Source organism: Danaus plexippus, assembly GCF_018135715.1.
Source record: "Danaus plexippus chromosome 9 unlocalized genomic scaffold, MEX_DaPlex mxdp_26, whole genome shotgun sequence".
NCBI classification, from domain to species: Eukaryota; Metazoa; Arthropoda; class Insecta; order Lepidoptera; family Nymphalidae; genus Danaus; species Danaus plexippus.
In genome coordinates, this window is record NW_026869848.1 from 3,747,397 (window position 1) to 3,766,943 (window position 19,547).

A 19,547-nucleotide genomic window follows, 5' to 3' on the forward strand; every position below is an offset into this window, starting at 1 on the left:
ATTATAAGTTATCTGTAGTACTATTACCGACATAACTGCTGGACAATAACAAAAACTGAATGTTTATATAAATGAAATTTTACAAATTTTCATTTTCAAATGAGATAGCTTTGACCTGTGTTTCATGTTATGGTCAATTGACTCTAAATATTATTTGGTGACTTTTCTAATATATACTAACAATACACAAAGAAGTTATCAGTTACATGTTAAATGACATTAAGAACATTTTAAAACCATCTTTTAGTCAAAATTTTTATTGAATATTATTTGTTATCCTTACTTTACACGTTAACAGCTCTTAAGCTTAATTTCTCAGAGGAAACAATCATTAATTTGTTCATTTATGTTACTGTCGTTAAACCTAAAGAAATTCAAGTCTTTAAATATTCATAATATGTAGTTAATTAAATTAATTAATAATTCTTACATACATATTACTCTGGAAAATGACTCTTGTTTTTGTTTTACAAGTTACACCTACATTACAGAGACTAAGAATTAAAATGACACACGATATATTGGGCATTGTTTTTACTGTTATTATATAATAAATAATAAAAAACAACTTAAACAATGAAATAGCCCTTCATAAATTCACTCTAACAAGTAATTAAAATATATGTACAAAAATAAATTTAATGGTTAATTAAAAAAAAAATTGATTATTTAATCGGTCGATAGCATAGATTTATCGTAATTTGTAATCTATTGGAGTAGGGAAGAATGATAGTAAGGAAACATTTGGTCGAATTGTGATAAATATTCCAATAGGATTTATTATTGTCAGAGCAGTCATATCAAGTGAACAAATATCTGTGAATTTATTAATATAATAATATATTGTTATGACCTCTGACAACCCGCAATAGTGCAAAGACAAAGTTCATTCGCAACTCGTAACTAGCCGTGTATAATTGGGTCATCAATGAAAATAACAGAGTATATTCGGACTCGTGTTTTATGAAATGTATTAATTTTCAATTTGCTTTCCAAACACGTTTTGTTTGCTTGATATTCTTCAGAGTGGGAACAACAATGTGTTAAATAATTAAATATTGTATTTGTTTAATTGACCTCGAAAAGGTTGGTGATAAATTGTGCGAGATAAATTACATTGAAATAAAAAAAATCTTCTTTCACTTGGGCTTGATACATTGTCTCTGGGTAACTTAAAAAAACATTACAAATTAATTAAAAGTGAGGACGTCAAGTGGTATGTGATTATTTAATAACTAGTTACGATCTTTCCTCCAGAGCTTATTTTGTAGCACAAAATTCAATGAAGGGATTAATATCACTTGATTAATCTTTCAACAACCCTACTTGGGAATAATGGGATAAGGAGATTTTGATAAAATATTTCAAATTTATTTCATATTTGCCTTGTGTTAATTATTAAATCAATTAATCCGTTTCATCTAATCTGTTATGTAAAGATTTATGACCAATTACTTCTTTTAATTAATTACGAGAAATAAAATATCTATGTATCTAATATCATTTCTTCGTTACAGATAAAGAATGAGTTTAAGAAAAACAAAGAACGTTCCAAATATCATAGAAAATGTTTCATCACATAATGAGAAGACTAAAGATCCAGATTTTGTGTGTCGGGAGTCGCCGCTGACGGTCCTCTTCGAGCAGTCTTTACATATACAAGCCATTTACCACATATTTGTCGTAATACTCCTAATACTGTTGTGTGATACGGTCATATACGATCTCATTGAAACTGGAAAGCAAGTAGAACATTATCATTATTAATTTTATACAAAAATGATTAGATTTTTCGAATTGACTGATTCTATTATGTGATAAAGTTTTATATGTTATGGTTCTTTAGGTAAATCTGAAACATATACTATAATTTATAACGAGATTTTTATATGCTATACGTATAATATGACTTATTAGGTGTTACATACATACATATGTATTATAAAAACTCTTTAATAGCTTTCTTATAACTTGTACATGGACTATGGACTAGGAAATAAAATTTATTTTACCTTTCTTGTAAATAAATCTCGTTATCTTAGTTTTAAACTCTGTATAACGTTTTTCATTTGTTCCGTATTTTTTTAAATAGCCACTTAAATCTGTCGCCCTTGCCCATCTGTATGCTAATGAAAAGCTTAAAGGATCAATAAGGGTCCTAAAAGCTTGGGGAGGAATGTCCGAGAGGAATTTTTTATTAAAATAGCATTATTCCAATACTTAAATTTATATGGAAACACATACTAATGTTTTTGACATAACAATTTCAATCTGTCCAATTACGACGGCTAATGGACTTTTAGAAATTATCCATCGTAATTGGACAGTAGCAGTGTTGGTATTAAAATTAGGAAGACTTGCTTTTTTAATTACAATTAATAAGAATTTATACATATTTTTTTAAGAATCAACATCGGAGTGTCGTCGGTGGTATATGGCTTCGGCGATATAAGTCGGGGAGCAAGGCTATGGTTGTTCCAACTAGCCATCGTCCTGATCTTCTATCCAGGGATCAGATTGTACGCAGCTGTGCGAAAAATAATCAAAGATAACACAGGTAGATTAACAGTTAATTAATGAGATAATATCAATATCATCAAATTTATTTTGACACAGATTTTCATAGCAAAATAGAATTAATAAATACTAATCATGATCGATAAGAAGTGTTTACGATAGATTTACGAACTTTGAAATCATGAAATTGTATCACAGTGATTAAAAAAATATTATTAATTTTATATACTTTTTTATTATATTAGGTATCCGAAAATCCTTCGCACATCACTTTATGAGGAAATAAAGACAAAATTACTTTCCTTATCATTTATGTTTTCGTGGTAAATATAATAATATAATAGACAGGGACTCACATATTCATAGCTATAGGGAAACCTTAATGTTAAAAGTTTGCATTTTCTATCGATTCATAAATTGGCTTCTATGAGTATCGTTCATATTGTACTCAAATGTACTAAGCTAATACACTAGTTTTATTTATAATGTTCTACTACAAAAGGAATTACGGAAAAGGCCGAAGTAGATAGCTCATGTTAAAATATCAATATTTCTGTAACTTACACTACTATAGCAAATTCTATTATTCATAAGTATAACCCAAATACAACTTATACAAAAAAGAATATAGCAAAAGATAAAGTAAGTGCAGAGTAATTAAAATATATTTTAAATATTAAACGAATGTTCAATATTTTATACATCAAACGTATGTACAAATCTCCGTTTTGTACAGGAAAATTATTCATAAAAATATTTGAAATTACGCGTCGCTGAGTCCGACAGCATACAGGGGTGTTGAGTGTAGGATGCAAGGGTCACTCTCAGGGCTCGAGGCCTTTTGTTGCAAGAGGCCACTGCGCTTCGCATCCAATTAGTCACTTGGTTGACCATACAACGCCTCCTAACAGAACACACTCCACTGAAGAGCTTATACAGTTTCAACATGGCCTTTAATTAAACATTATACATGGGTGTTGAACCTGAAATGTGAAAGGCCTGATGAAACGTGATAAAAACAAAGCCTTTCATGTCTTCCTGACAAACACTTTGATTCAACATTCCACTAAAAATCATAATTTCATGAGAACGTGATCTTATTAAATTGTAATGTTTTTTTTATTTAGTCAGATATTTTTTAAGTTTTTGGTTATATCCAACTATAGAAAACAAGAAATTTTTATCATTGTAATCTAGGATCCTCAAAAAATTTTTAATGTATTGTGTCATGGGAAAAATTTAATGAATCTTTTGTTATAGTGCTTTGCAAAATATGGTCAATAGTTGGAATAACTGGTGTAGTACTCCTGGAATTGTTACTCATCGGAGTACCTGTGTGGGACCTGGCCAAAGAACACCTGGCACTAGGTTCGTCAACAGTGGTCACCTGTGAAATGGTTAGTTAAAGTGAGTTACAGTTATTTAAATGGTAGTTTTCATACGATTGCTTTAATTTTATTTGGTAATTGTTTACAACTTCGCTACATACTGTTGATATATTATTAAGAAAGTTATTTCATGATTATTAGATATAACAAACTATTGCAATATGTCATTGCACTTTGTGTATACTTCTTAAAGGCCAACAATATTCTACTTGCTGACTAAACTTAGAGATATATTTTTAAATGTACTTATCAACTGTAATATAAGGTCATAACAAAATGTGACATTTGAGAGTTTTTGTTATAATATCATTATAATACGACGGACTTTGTATTTCTAAGAAAATAATCTTATGTAAACATTAATAACTATATATATTTCCTACTCTCGTGCTACATTAGCTTGTTTCTTGTCAAATATCATTTCAACAATCAATCAATCCCTTGATCTCGTCCAATGGGGAATCCTCCTTAAGATTTGATTCCCATACGAGCATGATATATGCGAATAAACGGAGCGCAAAGGGCCAAACATCTTTAGATTATATTTACTTTAGATTCATTATTTTACTGCTCCAGGGTCTGCTGTAGACTCGGGGCTTCTAGTCTAAAAATAATATTATATGCAGAAAATTTGAAATTTATACTCTAGTTACACGCATGACTAATAAGAAAATATTTAGAGAGTAAAAAAATCTTTAATGCTTAAACCAAATATGAGAGGGTGTGTTACATAAAAAGGTATAGAAAAATTATAGTATGTACTGACTAACACGTTAGTAGATTATTTAAATATAGTACATGAAATTAAGTTGTCTTCGAAAATAGATATTACCTTTCTATTAACAGCTCCAAAACGCGACTGTTACATCGGTGGAAATCAGCAATATATTTGTTAGTATTATGATATAATTTTAAAGTTACTATTTATTTTGTTATTCTATTAAAGATTTAAATAGAGTCGATACATGTGCAATATCCACAAGCAATAGGTTTTTATTAACAAAAATACCATTTGTGTGCTAAAAACATTTTAACAAAAATTTGACCAGAAGAATAACTAAGGATTTAAACCCTCGTTGAAAAATTTGTGTTCCAAATTACAAAGTTTACTAAAATTCATCTGATTAACTGCTTCATAAAATATATTTACTAAAGTATTAAAAAATGAAAATCTTCTAAATTATATATGTAAATGGTTTGAAAGTACAACGACTTCCTTCAATGTCAAAAAACTGTAAACAAAGGTAAAGAGCACAATATTTTTTAACTTTTAAACTTTTAACTTCAATGGTAGACTGATAAGCCATATTTCTTAATTGCACGTCTTCCAAGCTTGAACTTTACCGCGCACTCTCGTATTTTAGTCGATCAATAACATTGGAACAAAATCAACTTTTTGTTTCATGAAACTTTACTTTCTACTTTTATTTGAATAATTTTCTATTCCAATTCGACAACCTAAGCTCATTAAAGGTTACCAATTACGTCTGATTTTTTTACTTGTCTGTCTATTCATTTTATTAACCTTAAAACTCATTAGCCCATATAAAATTGATAAGCACCTACTTGTGACTTGTTAGCCAATATAATTACGCCACTCAGCTATTGCTTCTAAAGTTTTGATTTGAAAAATATATTTCTATGATAAATTACAGTATGAGTAGGATATTAATGACCCCGTCAAGAAAAGAATACAAATTTTAATTACGCTTTAAGGTCACGACTCCATTCGCCCGGCATTAAGTGACCGACGGATCACGAGAGAGTTTTATAGCAGGGATTTAACTAGCTTCCTAGAATTTAAAAAGATTGAATGGCAAATGTTAATAATAAACCAGAACCATGGATGTAGATAATCTTTTAGGTCAATCTTTTCTTTTTGTTAAACATAAATAAACCTAACATTTGTATTATAAGGAGAAAGCAACTAAAAAATCTAATCAAACGGAAGTTAATTTCATATCAACCATCACACGATATACAACAAGTTCGTTATTATTACAATCCCGTATAAAGATAAATAAATTTAAATGTATTTTAATTATAATAAAATGTCTAAGAAAAACGCATTGTAGAATAAAACAGCAAAACGGTGTCGAAAGTGAAATGTTACATAAATCAGCGACCCTCGTCAGTGCCGCGAGTTAGACCTGTAAATAACGACATCGTGCCGGCTGGGTCTACCGAAATTCCATTACCTACCACCTTCTAGCCACCTGATACCACCCTCGTCCTTCTCCTACATCATTTATTTCATTACAATGTCGCCCTAATGAACACTGCTTTTGCGATTTATGTCTGAGCAATGATTACAAGCCGACACTAATTTCGTTGGCTGAATTACACCACATGAACCACTCGGTTATAGCGGTTATAAATGATATAATTTGGTTTATTGATTAATTCTTATATTTTAAAGAAAAAACATTTAATCATGTATACATTATACATTCGAGTTCATAAATCCATAATTCTTTATAAGTAACTTCAAAAGAAATATTGCAATAAGTGTTTCAACTCGAATCGAACTTTTTTTGGTTCTTGCGAGCTGGCTTTTAACAAAGAACTCCAGAGATACTTCGTTTTTTGCACCTGAACTTCTTAAAAGGCTTTGGCTTGACAACATTCGAAGTAAAAATATATCTGATAATGCTAAGTTTCTATTTTTTTTTTTTATTAAAAGATTATTTAATCGACCCCATAACTCAGATGATATAAAATAGTTTCAAAGCTCTACCTAATCTTAAGTTATAAATTACTATTTAAAAATATGTACAATGTGTATTTTTTAATTTTAGTTTCGCTTTGCTATGAAAATGTGCTCTGTAGCTGTTGCATTGGCTGAAAGATGTAACAACGGAATAAAACCAGTACCTTCTTTTTCTCATTATGTTTACTTTTTATTCGCACCAACGTTAATCTACAAAGATGTTTATCCCAGGTAAGTTAAAACGTATTATTTATTAACGCAACTCATAAAAAAAAGCATATTTTATATTATTCTTGCATACACTATCACTTATTAGTTCCTAGAAATCTGACAACTGCATCTTTTGTTAGGAATATTAGACCTTTTCTAAGTTTCAACATTTAAAACCTGTATTAGAAAGACTTGAGTAGAATAATAGCACTCCATTTTCAGAAAAACGTTACTGAAACAGAACACAGTAAAACAAAAGGTATAAGATAAATGAAAGGCCTCAAACAATAAAACCACGTGATTACATTTCAAAGTTCATAAAAACTTTCTTCATATAATACAAACACCAAAAATAACGTTGCTTTTTATTATTTCATAAAACCTAGGCTGAAATTCAATTGGTTTTAATGTAAAATTCAATTATTATTTTTTTCAGAACCAAAAAAGTTAGATGGGGCGTAGTTGTTGGTCACCTCTTAGAAGTTACGGCCATAATATTTTACAATAGTTTTCTATGGGAACGATTTATATTACCATATTGGTCTAATTACGGGAAGGAACCAACGGTAACATTTTGCTTATTATTTATAATGTATGAAAATTATTATTACTTATATAAAGATCAATGTTTCATGACGTTTAGGTGGAAGCTGGTTTGGTGGTCCGAGGTATGTTCGCTTGTATACTGCCGGGAGTGATATCGTTCCTCTGTGGTTTTTATCTCCTCTTGCACGCCTGGCATAACGCGTTTGCTGAAATGCTCACATTCGGAGACAGGCTGTTTTACGAGGTACTTAACTTTTAAACTTAAGACAGTAAATTTAGTGACATACACGTAATGTTTAGGTACATGTACAGTAATGTGATGTATCAAGTGATCTAAAGTCGAATCTATCACTTTGGCTAAAAATCAAGAAGGCAATTTGGGATGACTTGTGTTCCAAAAACTTACTCGCTAATGGAAATGCGGAAGTGTATAAAAGCGTTGCCCTAAGTCTTTAGCCAGACAGAGAATGGGTTATTCTTGGATTGGTTACATCCGACTCATCCTTTCGACTCTTACTGGTAGGATATCCGTAGTAGAATTTTTACAGCTTTAAAAATAGTTCTAGGAAATATATTATTATGTTAATTTTAAGGATAAAATTTTCTTCGGCGCCGTTTTTTTAACACTTTTATAAATGTAAAACGCTCTGTTTAAAAAGAGACTAGGCGATATTTAATTCAAAAGTAATTTTTGGTACTACACATGAAATTTGGAAACTTTTAAACGTGCTTATTTATTTAGCAAGTAAGTGTAGCTTACCCAAATTTCTTTTCAGTTTCGGTTTACGATGTGTGTAAAAATATTTGTTATTCATTCGCATTTCAATTGTTTATTTAAATTTAACTGTAAAGTTTATTTAAATTAATAAGTAAGGGGCATAAGGGGACAAACCATCTATGTACCTACGTAAATGCAATTTCAGTAAAGCTTTCTAAATACTCCCCGAAATCTAATTTAAATGAGCTGAGCTTAACTAAAGCCTAACTGCCTAATGCAAAGATCTTAAAGGTCTCAAAGATCTCAAACCCTTCTAAATAAGTATGGCAATTATAGAAACTAACGATTAATAGGAAGAATATATTGAAAAGCATTTTTGAATAACTATTTTCAGGTCATCCATTTTAAGGGCTTTCTAAGTAAATGTATTAAATGAAACTTATAACTCAGAAATTTGATCAAGATGTTTATATTAATTACCTTACTGCGTAAATTAACACAAAACCTCGGTATCTTGACTATCAGTTTTGTATGGAATTTAATTGTGTAGTGTAATTAAATGAATATTACGCAATTAAATGTAATTTTATATTATAGCATATTCCGGATGTACCTTTTTAAAATGTACTTTTAAATTTACTACTACTACCTAAACATTGTTTTAACTTAGTAGTAATTTCTATAATTATTTCTAGGACTGGTGGACCACCTCCCGCTTTTCAAACTACTATCGTGCTTGGAATCGCGTTGTGCATGCATGGTTGCGCACTCATATCTACCAACCATTGGCGCCTCGAGCTGGTCGCGCTATATCCACCTTCATCGTCTTTTTTGTAAGTAAAAGTAATAGAGCTACAAATAGTATAGAAATACCCGGAGTATTTTCAATTCTCGTCTTTAGATTTGTGTATATATGTATCGAGAATATATACGTTTGTTAATGATTCTAAATAAGATAAAGCCATCACTATATAAGGTTAGGAAAATAATAACTAATACTTAAAGAATATTCGTACCACTAAAGAAATACTCAAAGATTACTGAGCATTATCAATTTAAGTTATGATAAGGATTAAGCAGCTAATTAAAACTTCCGAACTAATGATTGCGCTCCACTGAGCTCAATTACGGCTACGAAAGATCCAATTGAACCTTGACCTGCCATCCTCAGCTCTGTTCTTGTAAGTAAAAACATTTTTGTTTTCTTTAACAACAAAAGATGTTCGGATATTTTTATAAGTCCTCATTAATTAGTAACCTATTTTATAACTACTTTCTTTAATGTTTATTTTAAAACACCTTCTATTTTTTCTCTATTGTTTTAATTTTAATTATAATAATGATGTTGTACTATAGCAACCACGTTTAGCCAATAAAAGGAATAGATATCGCGAAGACATACAGCTGCAGTGTTAATTATTTGCTTGCTACGGATTCAATTTACCAGGAACATTGAAATGTTTTTAATTAACCTCTGAATTTTTTTTTTTTTTTTTTTTCAGAAATAGTTTATGGTTTAATTTATTAGTTATAAGTGGGGCCCAAAACATCGAGAGCAAAAAATTAACCAATGATAACAATCAAAGGAATGTCCTTAAAATAATTATTTATAGTCTATATCAAAAAATTATTTGAATATTGCAAAGTATTAATTATGATAATTTTCAAAAATAAACAATTTACCCAAAATCCAGCTTTATAGGTAGGTAGTTGTTAACAAAAAAAAAACTACAAAGTACTAATCCGTTTTTCACAATTTTTTTTACAGGTATCGTCAATTGCTCATGAAGTCATACTTATATTGTCCTTTGGGTTTTTCTACCCTGTGCTCGTAGTGGAATTCGGTGTCTTTGGAGTCCTTATGCTACCGCTGACTGCTAGTGGACGACGTTTCCCCAGGCTTTACAATTTACTGATGTGGCTGGTGCTTTTCATAGGAAATGGTTAGATTCCCTTAACTTTTTGTATTCGTTTTGTGAGTCTTAAATGGAGATAAAATACTAGCTATAAACAAGCTGAAGCTAATCTGATTATTATACGACGATACACAAAATAAATCAGTAATTAATCTTTACTACATCCTCGCTAAACCAGGTACAGTAAAAATGATGACGACAGATAAGACAGATAAGTCAGTTCGAAACAATGTTTCAAAAGAATGCATGAGGATACAATAATCTATTATGAATTATAAACAAAACACTCATCAGCTAAAAATAACAAACGTCCCATCCCACTTATAAATAAATGTTGTTTTGTTAGTCCCACATAAGTTAATTTTCAAACACTAAGACTGAATCACTCTTGACGGAATTTTATATCGTATACAAATAACACATAGGCTCTATTAGGAACGATAGCGAAGAAACATACGAGAGTTAGTATATAACAATACCAGTACCCTTATAACAGGATTGCATCTTCGTTCATGATAGTATCAAGTTTCATAAATAAAAACATTGTAACTTCAAATGCAATGTGAGGGTGTAAACCAATGCTAAGCCTACCGTTTTTCAGCAATAAGTGTAGTCTTAAAATAATATACAACACTTCCAACTTTTTTACAACATAGAATACCAACTTCATTTTAATCTAACTAATTTTATTACAGGTCTTCTGTGGAGTTTGTATGCAATGGAATATTTCGCAAGAAAGAACTGCCCGAAATTAGAAACAGACAATTTCTTCGTTCCAAAATCTTGGTCCTGTCCTGAAGTGGTTTTAAAACCAAACTGGGCATTTCAAAATCCTTTCAACATTATTTTTTAATTGTATTATATTCAATGATTTCCTTTACCTAGCTCATTGTGCAAATATATACAAATATATATTTGTGTTTCGCTTTTAAATTGTCTAATAAAAATATATATATTAAAACTCATATCAATTGCAACATAAAGCAACGTGGTGTTCATTTAATACATTTTCTTCAAAGGTTATATTATTAGATTACACTTTGATTTATCAAACTCTTTTAAAATAAAATAAAAAATATATATTTCTGAATAGTTTACTATAATAAATTGTTATTTTGACAAAGACTGTAGGGTAGATGGATATTATTCTTAGGAAGGTAGAAAACAGAATTTCATAAAAATTTGTAATACTATATTGTGTTTTAAAAACGATATTTTAATATTCACTTATTTTCAGTTCCGATTATTTGTTGAAGTATTTATCAATTAAGGAAAAATAATAATGTACGATCGTAATAAAAGATTTATTTCTATGGGTACAACTTAATACATTTCTTCAAAACTAAGTTTTCAATATAAAACTAACAATTATATAGTAAATCTATGTCAAAATATTGTAAAATATCAAGTCTTTATTTATAATTCTCATTTGAAATGGCGTCATTTGATTTACAAACATATAATACGACTGAAACATTGACCAACATGAGCAAATACATTCTAAATTCGGTAAAATAATTTATATACCAAAAAAAATATGAAACACAAAAAAAACCCACAGCGACATGTTTAAAAATGGAACGGATATAATATACAAGAAAAAAATGTGTAGTTAAAATATCTTAATTAAAAAGAAAAAATAACACAATACTTAACAAAATCATTGTATAAATATGGCCATATACATCAAGTTAAAATAATTGCATATTATTTCATAAAATTATAATTACGTATGGAATAATATATTTTCAGTACCCGATACATTAATGGACTCATTCAATATAATCTACAATTATTGGAAAAGGTATTAAAAAACGCCTTTTCTTTTGAATGGAGAACATAACTATTATATCTTTATGTATATGTAAAAAACTATCTCGTTATATATGTGTATATATTCTTGTCTGTATGAGTGTGTGCCTGCGTTTGTGTATATATGTATGCGTCTCTAACTAAACCTCCCACTCGAAACTCAAAGGTGCATTGTTGATATACTTTATAACTGAAAAGTAGGAATGTGGAGTTAAGACAATACTTGATATAACGTAATAAAACAATTCATATATTTTTTACTAGTGTTTTAAAAGATTTTGGTATTTTATATCATATAATAATTTTTAATCTATATTCAGATATTTCAGCATTAGGTATACATATATTTAATGAAAACTAAATAAATTATATACTTTTTTATATAATGTATAACACTAAACATGAAAAAAAATATAACACAAATATATAGTTACGTTAAAATGTGTCCTTAAGAAAATCTTAGATATCATGATAAAGATATTAAATTACAATCCACATGAGCAACAGTGGACAGGTGCAAAAGCCAGTGAAATTTCACATTGAAATAAATGTGACTGCGAAGGCACAAATTAAATGTAAAATACATATAAATCTATCAAATACTATGACTTAAATTATAATAATTTCCTCACTTAATAACTAAGATTATATATTGTTTAAAATGTTAGCAAATCAAAAAGTTCACAGCCCTACTGACTAATTTTGCTTTCTAATATAGATCTAAAGTTATGTGACAGTAAAATGTGTGTTTTTGCTGCATAAAGGTATAGATTTTTTTTTTTCAATAAATATGCCCTTAATGGATATTATACTGCAGGTGTGCGATCAATCTCCTTAAACAATGAACTCGACATTCTGAAACAAAGGACAGTTTATACTTTATTTCTATAAAGATTTATGTTTAAATCTACTCCATGTGAAATACAAATATATATTGTCTTAAATCTATGACCTAAATTACTTTGAGTTCTGGCTTATACCTTGGACTATTCAAAAACCCCATGAGTCATAGGAGAGAAAGGCTAGTTATGGACTCAATAGCGAGTCATAATCACAAGGAAAAATTTAATTGAATAATAACATTTTCATTTGACTCACTTGCTTATCATATGCTTGTAAATATACTGCGGAATTATAGTTATGTTAACAACAGATGGGCTCGCTTCAATAACCCTTGATATCTCCTTATCTTTCATGCCGACCACATTTATAGTGTTTATTTCCAATAACTGATGATCTGTCAACAGGCCATTGCGTGCCGCCGATGAATCTTTCACTAGCCCCACAATATTACCATCCTTGAATTGAAAACCAACATGACCGAGGGAATCTTTGTGAAGTGTTACTGTTCTCTCGAATGGCCTAAAAACAATATGAGACATTAACAAATAAGTTGGTTCTTTATTTCAGATCAGTACATACAAAATTGCTTTCAATTACCTGTCACGGACAGCCATTGTAATGCCATTAGTGGGGGCCTTCTTTAATATAGCATGACATTGATCCATAGACATACCAGCTAGAGCTACATTATTAATTTCCAAGATTTGGTCACCGAATCGTAAACCAGCGAGTGCTGCTGGGCTCCCAGCAGCCACATAGCAAACAAATACACCATTGTTAACAGAGTGAAGTCTTAAACCGCACTTGCCATCTCTGTCTTTACACATAATGACTTGTCTTATCCCATGAGTCACTATAGCCTTTGCCAGACTAGGTGACTGAGACGAAAGTGGAGCAATCAAATTACTTCCTGCTCCTCCAGCTTGAAGCTATAAAATAATTATTGACTTACACTAGAATTCTTTACATCTTTTCTTAAATCCATTAAATTACGAACTTACAGTTTGTACTTGATATTCGGGCATATTTAGGGCAATAACATCATGAGATAGCTCCAGTCCCATATATTCGCCCAAAGCCGGATACATCGCTGTTGGGACACTAGGAGTAGGGGCAGTGATCTGAGGATATCCTGGTTGATGATAAGCAGGAGGATAGCCTGATGGAGCCTGATTTTGAGCCATTTGAGCTCTAACCATTTTGTCTACCTTCATATCTTCCAGCGATGGGTAGAGCGACATTTTTATATTGTTAATTCACAATTAAAACAGTAAGAAATAAAGTTGAAATTATTGCGACAGAATTATATTTTTCTAGTAACCTCAAGGTGTGGCTTCGAAAGTACCACAAAGCAATAACAAATTAAAACAAATGGCTGACGGATACAGACAATACAATGTTATGTTTCCGAAGAAAAATTCTAACAGTTCGTATGAGACACAAACAAAAACTTTAACTTTCAAAATGTAAAATGATACTTCAAAGTAGAGAGTGTACAGACTAGCGCTTACGATACTACAGTATTTTAATATTTTTTTTCATTAATCTGTTATTTCCCAGCACAAATGTCACATTATGACGTCATAATATCATGAAGAATACCAGTATAAATAAATAGTTTTTTTTAATAACTCTGCCGTAACAGGTAGATGATTTAAAAAAAAAGTAATAATTGAAATACATTATTCATTACATTCGAAGGCGTGGTTTTATATTATATCTCTTAATAGTGGTAATGTCATCTACGCTGTATTGCACTAATATACAATATTTGAATTCTGTTAACATATTCTGGTAAATGTCAGTGTCAAAACTCAAACGTCAATTAAAGTTATGTTGACTATCTACTGTATCTAGTATCTAGGAAGTTAAAACCATAAAATGTGTTTTTATTGATTACATATAATTTAGAATAAAACTGTATATTGTGAAATATTTGAAAATATGGATCCACCTTCTAGTAATAAAAAACGTACTCCAAGGTAAAAATTAAACAAACCAATTTATTGAAGTCGCTTTATTATGTTCTTAAATCTGAGTTACAATTCACTTTACTAATAGAGATTAAGCATATGCGAAATCATAATTTAAATATTATAAAATTAAAAAAAAAATTGCAATGTTTAATCTTATACATATTGTGTTTTCGAATAAGAAGTCTAAAAATAAAAAGATACAACAAATTTTATACTCATAATAGAAATAATTGTATAAATATAGGATTAATAAAATATTTATATACTTGATACACAAAACATAAGTGTGCGTGTGTTCATTTTAGTCTCCTAATAAAGCATATATGTTATTAAAAATATTCATCAAGAATCATGTAGTCGTCGAATTTCTTGTAACAGAAAAGTTCAATTTTACAGCCGTTGTAGAGAATGGGAAAAGCAAAGACGTATAAAATTTAATGATGCTATATCAAAACTTGGAGATATCGTCAAATCTATACACAAAGCAAACAGTCACATGAATGGTGAAGAGCTTGACAATGCCAACTATCCAAAAATTGAAATCGTTCAAAAAGCAATTATATGCTTGACAAATATAATGCATGAAAAAACACAATTAAGTATGTATTAATACACACATATAGTGTATAACTTTCGATATTTACTTCTAAAGTTACCAAACTACATAATTATTTTTTTTTAATTTCAGAGGCTGAAATTCTAGCTTTAGAAGTAAAATTAGAAGCCATTGAGAAACAAAAGCAAAATAAAAAAGATGTATCACTTCAAGTCACAATTGGTTTAAACAAAAAAAGTCAAAGTGAGTATCTAGAAATTATATTTTAAATGAAAACAGCTTTCTTTATAATAATCCTGTTTTGATCTTATATAAACTATTTAATGCATATATTAAAATAAGCAGTAGGTGTATATATTTTTAATTGTTTACAATTTTAATTAAACTTTTTAGTTAATGGTAATTCAGATTTAATTTTTTTTTTCTAACATCTAATGTTGCTCGCAAAAAAAAAATTTTTAGTAACCTGTAAGGAATTGTTTTATTTCTATTTTAGATAACAAATATGTAAAATTATTAATGCTTCAAAAATCAAAAGAAAACAATGGAAAGGAAAAGGAAAAAACAATAACCCAAAAAACAAAACCTAAGATAGATACAAATACATTAAACAAAAATCCACCAAAGTTACCAAAATTACTGCCACTAACAAATATGAAAAAAGGTAAATTTAGATTATAAATCAATTTCCTTATTTAATGTAATTAGAATATAAAGGAACTCAACACAATAATTTGTATTTCTTTTTTTCAGAAAATACTATTGTTATGTTGCCAGCTACACCATATATATTTCCCCAACGGCCAGTATTATTTCCTCAACCACCAACTATAGTTTTGGTAGATACAAATCTTCAAACACTTAACAAAACAACAACAATACCAGTTATCAATAGAAATACTAATGACATCACTAGAACAACAATGGTCAATGTGTTACCAATATCAGCATATTCACGTCCATTGTCTGCCCTGAAATCAAAAAAGGGGAGTAAGGCGAAAAATAACTCGCCTAAAAAAGGGGGTAAAAAAACAAAATCCAATGATACTCCTGCAGAAAATAATAAAAATGAAGAAAAGCCTGATGATAAACTCAATCCAGGTAACAATGAAAAAGCCGTTGGTGACCTGAAAGCCTCAGACACAGAAACTACTGCCGAAATAAATGAGCAATCAAATTCAAATAAAGAACTAAGCCCGAAAGAAGCACCAAACTTAAACGATACCAGCATTGTTGCCTGTGAGACAAACAATAATCTGCCTTCTGAAGAAACTGTCGATTTAAATAAAATTACAGAAACGCCCAAAATAGTCGAACCATTAATGGATAAGCCAAATAATATTAAAATAGCCCCAACAAATCTTGCATGTCATCCAGAAAATGTACCAAAAACAGTGTCAGTGGATAATGTCAAATGTGACAAAATTCCTGTTGAGAAAACTTTAGGCGCTGAATACAAAAACAAAGATAATAAGTTACCACCTATAATTGACCCAACTATTTGTGAGAATGTCGTCGATGGTGGTAATGCAAGATTGGAATTAGCAGAAGAATTCTTAGCCGCTTCACCAACAGCTGCTTTTTTGATGTCATTCCCATTAGTGAGTGGCAACAGAGCGGACAGCCCTGCTGAAGAAGCTAATAATACAAATGCAAAGGACAATCGACGCGTTGAAATAGCGCAGCCGGTGTCATACTTTGATAAATCTAACACATCCGATAGTAAAACGAAAGCTTCCATCAAACAGAATGTCACCACAGTTCAAAATACCAATAAGGTAGCCGAACAACAAAAATATGAAAGCAATCTAAAAAACACAGAGGTAAAAGTCACTGCGCCTATATCAAGTGTGACAACCGCTAATGATAATCCATTTCTTAACTTACCTCTGCCATCAATAATATCATCCAGTTGCAATCTAGCCGATGCTACATTTGGTATTGATTTTGATTGCCACGTCACCAAAGCTGGTACCACAATAACAACATCACACAGTAATTCTAACAATTTTATGTACAAAAGTGAACCATTCAATGCAGTTAAAAGCACTATTTATAGTACCAGCAGTATATCGTCTGGACATGAATTTAATAGCTTGGGATTGTATCCATGCGCTATGGATAATTATTCAAACAAAAATAAGCCTGACCTGACCAACGTTGAGGACAATTTAATGAAGATAAATTCATCGAGGCTGACATATGACATTGATTTAGGATGGTCTCACAAAAGTTTCGATTTCGTCAATTGTACAACCAGCGCGAATACGTTTCACAAAGATACTATATTAACTACTGTGTCCACGCCATTCTCTACAAACTATAATCCGTTCAATCCAGACTTCCACGTCCCGTTAGTTCCTAATTCTAATAAGAAAAACCTTATCAGTAAGACAACTACATTCCCCGATCAGATCACAAACTTTTATTCCCAAAGTGGTAACTTATGGTCTGACGAAGTATCATCTATATACACAAATAGTAATGTTTCGAAGAATTTTATATCGAAGCAACAAAATTATTTTCCCGTGGAACATTTACAACCGAATGTCCATACGAAAACGAGCACAGCCAAACAGTTTGATACGAAACATATATCAGAAAGCGCGACTGAAAGTAACTTAAAACCGGCGACTGCTGTGGGACAAGTGGTTGAAAAATATACCAAAAAGTCTCCAAGCAAAATGCATATTAATTGGATGACGTCAGAGATAAGACCAATGCAAAATAATTGCAACCAAACAGCAGCGGAAATGAAAGAAACCAAATTACCATATTCCCACGTCGAGCAACTTCCAAAAAAACAAATTCCACAAAATGAAAGCAATTATTTTCCTATCAATATGCACCATTTCCCAACTCAAGCTAATCACGAAGATGTTCAAGTATGGCCGACAGCTCGACCCGCTGGCACTACAGAAATAAGTATCGATCCGCCGCCGATAAATTTGCCAACTTTAATTGGAGATCTAGCACTTGGTCCACATGACAAGAAGAAGGCTGATATTCTAAACAGATCCGTTCCTCATTCCGATTTACAAAACTGTGGAAATTTCCTATCTGTCACCCAGTTAATGAATCGCACCACAGAAAATATGCCACAGCGATCTAATGTGCTAATGGCTGATCAGAAATCCCTAGCGGCGAAACAAAATTTACCTCATATCGTTAATGATAACAGAAAAACGATGACTACGTCTCAGACGAATGTGGGTTACGGTTTTAACGACTCGAAAGCACTTAACTCTTATGAAAATATAAATCAATTTCTACAAAATAAATCAAAAACTTCCCTAAAACCCGAAAAAAATGCAAAGGCACATAAAAATAATTATTCCGCCGAAGCACTGATACGTGGTGGAACAAATTACAATCAAAAACTACAAGACCATTCCAGTAACAAATTTATGATGCCCGCTCAAAAATATAACGATTTTAACATCCAAGATTCGGGAGTCGCCCAAGTGTCTCATTTTCCATCTATCATTGACTATTCCGACAACAGCTACACTGGACAGCAATTCACAGGGACAGCATTATACAATTCAACTACAAACACGATATCAAATTCTTTTTACTCCAATTTCATGCCGGGAAGCAGTAATTTGATGTCGGGAAATTACACGGCAGCGCCTTTCAGCAGCGAGTTTGTTGATTACAACCAGACGATGGAATGTAACTATACGAACCACAAATATAACGAGGTCAAAATGAGAAACAACACAACCGCGTTCCAACAGGATAAAGAAACAACTAATTACAAGAGTTCAAGAAGAGAATCTGCAGCCAAACATAAATTGGAATGTTCGAAGAAAGATTCCAATAAAAAATATCAAAGTAAAAGACCAAAATTAACTAACGAAGTCGAAGAATGGAACGATAGTTCCCATTTGCTCTGGCAGAATAAAACGCCATCCAAACGGCATCAAAACTTAATGTCAGATGAAATTCCATTTCCGAACTATGTGGGAAATCAAATGCCAACTCAGTATCAGCCAGATTTCTTTAATAGCCATATAATGCCATCCAACATGCAGGGCGTGGCTAATGCTGATCGTTCCTTGGCAAGCTTCCCAGTAGCATCTCGAGCTAACTTTAACCTAAGCGCTTTATTTCCGGAGATAACTATGGTAAGTAAGAAAATTTTAGAAATATATAACTCTTATAATTGTATATCATAAGTTTTTTTTTTTTCAGAAAGTGCAATGACATTGAAATGATCTTCTCAAGAAAGTCGCTAAAAAGAAGTATACGCAATACCGTCTGTGATGATGTAAATAATTGTATTAAAAAAAATTGTTTACCCTGTTTTTTTAGACGCTCCTATATACTAATTAAATGTTATAAAGTTTAAA

At 30.8% G+C, this 19,547-nt stretch overlaps 3 protein-coding genes across 4 annotated transcripts; 2 read left to right on the top strand and 1 right to left on the bottom strand.

The window, feature by feature from the left end:
• Positions 1–783: 783 nt before the first annotated feature.
• LOC116767430 (sterol O-acyltransferase 2) lies at positions 784–10,993 on the top strand. Of its 2 annotated transcripts, none has more exons than XM_032657750.2 (10): positions 784–1,086; positions 1,518–1,742; positions 2,406–2,557; positions 3,778–3,914; positions 6,704–6,846; positions 7,262–7,391; positions 7,469–7,615; positions 8,785–8,922; positions 9,858–10,032; positions 10,701–10,993. In XM_032657750.2, exons 2-10 carry the CDS (start codon positions 1,525–1,527, stop codon positions 10,856–10,858), a joined length of 1,398 nt encoding a protein of 465 aa, XP_032513641.2. In that variant the 5' UTR covers positions 784–1,086; positions 1,518–1,524; the 3' UTR covers positions 10,859–10,993. The 2 variants fall into 2 exon arrangements, with proteins under 2 accessions (XP_032513641.2, XP_061383365.1); XM_061527381.1 differs by having other exon boundaries at positions 1,080–1,216.
• Positions 10,994–11,290: 297 nt separating this feature from the next.
• On the bottom strand, positions 11,291–14,223 carry LOC116767429 (syntenin-1-like). The gene is made up of 4 exons (XM_032657749.2): positions 13,662–14,223; positions 13,258–13,589; positions 12,916–13,179; positions 11,291–12,672 (listed from the first exon to the last, which is right to left on the bottom strand). Exons 1-4 carry the CDS (start codon positions 13,899–13,901, stop codon positions 12,624–12,626), a joined length of 885 nt encoding a protein of 294 aa, XP_032513640.2. The 5' UTR covers positions 13,902–14,223; the 3' UTR covers positions 11,291–12,623.
• Positions 14,224–14,485: 262 nt separating this feature from the next.
• On the top strand, positions 14,486–19,547 carry LOC116767498 (uncharacterized). The gene is made up of 6 exons (XM_032657836.2): positions 14,486–14,642; positions 15,033–15,235; positions 15,325–15,435; positions 15,689–15,856; positions 15,946–19,322; positions 19,390–19,547. Exons 1-6 carry the CDS (start codon positions 14,605–14,607, stop codon positions 19,399–19,401), a joined length of 3,909 nt encoding a protein of 1,302 aa, XP_032513727.2. The 5' UTR covers positions 14,486–14,604; the 3' UTR covers positions 19,402–19,547.

Bases quoted from the DNA above. Each gene is read 5' to 3' on its own strand.
- LOC116767430 (XM_032657750.2), top strand. From the start codon at position 1,525: ATGAGTTTAAGAAAAACAAAGAACGTTCCAAATATCATAGAAAATGTT. The intron at 7,392-7,468 runs GTAACATTTTGC...CATGACGTTTAG, and splicing joins ATTACGGGAAGGAACCAACG to GTGGAAGCTGGTTTGGTGGT. The intron at 10,033-10,700 runs GTTAGATTCCCT...ATTTTATTACAG, and splicing joins GGTGCTTTTCATAGGAAATG to GTCTTCTGTGGAGTTTGTAT.
- LOC116767429 (XM_032657749.2), bottom strand. From the start codon at position 13,901: ATGTCGCTCTACCCATCGCTGGAAGATATGAAGGTAGACAAAATGGTT. The intron at 13,180-13,257 runs GTAATTGAAAGC...TATTGTTTTTAG, and splicing joins ACAATGGCTGTCCGTGACAG to GCCATTCGAGAGAACAGTAA. The intron at 12,673-12,915 runs GTGAGTCAAATG...CCTTTGTTTCAG, and splicing joins TACAAGCATATGATAAGCAA to AATGTCGAGTTCATTGTTTA.
- LOC116767498 (XM_032657836.2), top strand. From the start codon at position 14,605: ATGGATCCACCTTCTAGTAATAAAAAACGTACTCCAAG. The intron at 14,643-15,032 runs GTAAAAATTAAA...TCAATTTTACAG, and splicing joins AATAAAAAACGTACTCCAAG to CCGTTGTAGAGAATGGGAAA. The intron at 15,857-15,945 runs GTAAATTTAGAT...TCTTTTTTTCAG, and splicing joins ACTAACAAATATGAAAAAAG to AAAATACTATTGTTATGTTG.